This window comes from Eimeria mitis, genomic scaffold (assembly GCF_000499745.2).
Source record: "Eimeria mitis Houghton genomic scaffold, Emh_scaff424, whole genome shotgun sequence".
Classification (NCBI taxonomy): Eukaryota; Apicomplexa; class Conoidasida; order Eucoccidiorida; family Eimeriidae; genus Eimeria; species Eimeria mitis.
This window is the reverse complement of record NW_013572564.1, coordinates 2,198-2,864: the sequence shown is the minus strand read 5'-3', so window position 1 is coordinate 2,864 and position 667 is coordinate 2,198. Positions and strand designations below refer to the sequence as shown.

At 60.3% G+C, this 667-nt stretch overlaps 1 protein-coding gene across 1 annotated transcript in view; it reads left to right on the top strand.

The window, feature by feature from the left end:
* EMH_0011720 (uncharacterized protein) overlaps positions 1 to 667 on the top strand; it is a gene marked incomplete at both ends in the record, with an annotated part of 5,527 nt that overhangs the window by 2,836 nt on the left and 2,024 nt on the right. Inside the window, one exon of the mRNA XM_013499359.1 lies at positions 3 to 645. Coding sequence (XP_013354813.1) covers positions 3 to 645 — 643 coding nt within the window. The remainder of the gene's footprint in view (positions 1 to 2; positions 646 to 667) is intronic.

Here is a 667-nt window from a genome sequence, read left to right as displayed (position 1 = left end):
AGCAACAGCAGCAGCAGCAGCAGGTGCTCCCGAGAGAAGCAGCAGGATGGCTTTCTACTGCATGTTTTAATCTGGTTGCTGCTGCTCTGTCTCTGCTGCTGCGACAGAAACACAAAGTGCGGCTGCTGCTGCTGCAGCAAACGCTAGAGCAGCAGCTGCTGCTGCTGCGCAGCAGCTGCTTGCCCCCCAAGGCACTGCAGCCAGCAGCAGCAGCAGCAGCAGCAGATGCTGCTGCTGCTGCTGAAGGTGTAAAGGATACGTGCGCCGGAGGCAGCAGCAACAGCAGCAACAGCAGCAACAGCAGCAGCAGCAACAGCAACAACAAAAACGGATACAGCAACGAGGAGCCTGCAGCAGCAGCAGCAGCAGCAACAGCAGCAGCAGCAGCAGCAGCAGCAACCCCAGGGCGGCCCACTAAGAAGGCCAAGCTAAAGACAACAGCAGCAGCTGCAGCAGCAGCAGCAAAAGCTACTGCTGATGACAAGACTGCTGCTGCTGCTGCTGCTGCTGCTGCTGCTGCTGCTCCGAAGGACCCGCGGGCGGATGTGCTGCAGCAGTTTGCGCATCGCGTGGTTTTGCTGCTGCGGCTGCTGGACCGAGCTGACAGCAGCAGCAGCAGCAGCAGCAGCAGCAGCAGCAGCAGGAGTGTGGAGCAGCTGCAGCAGCT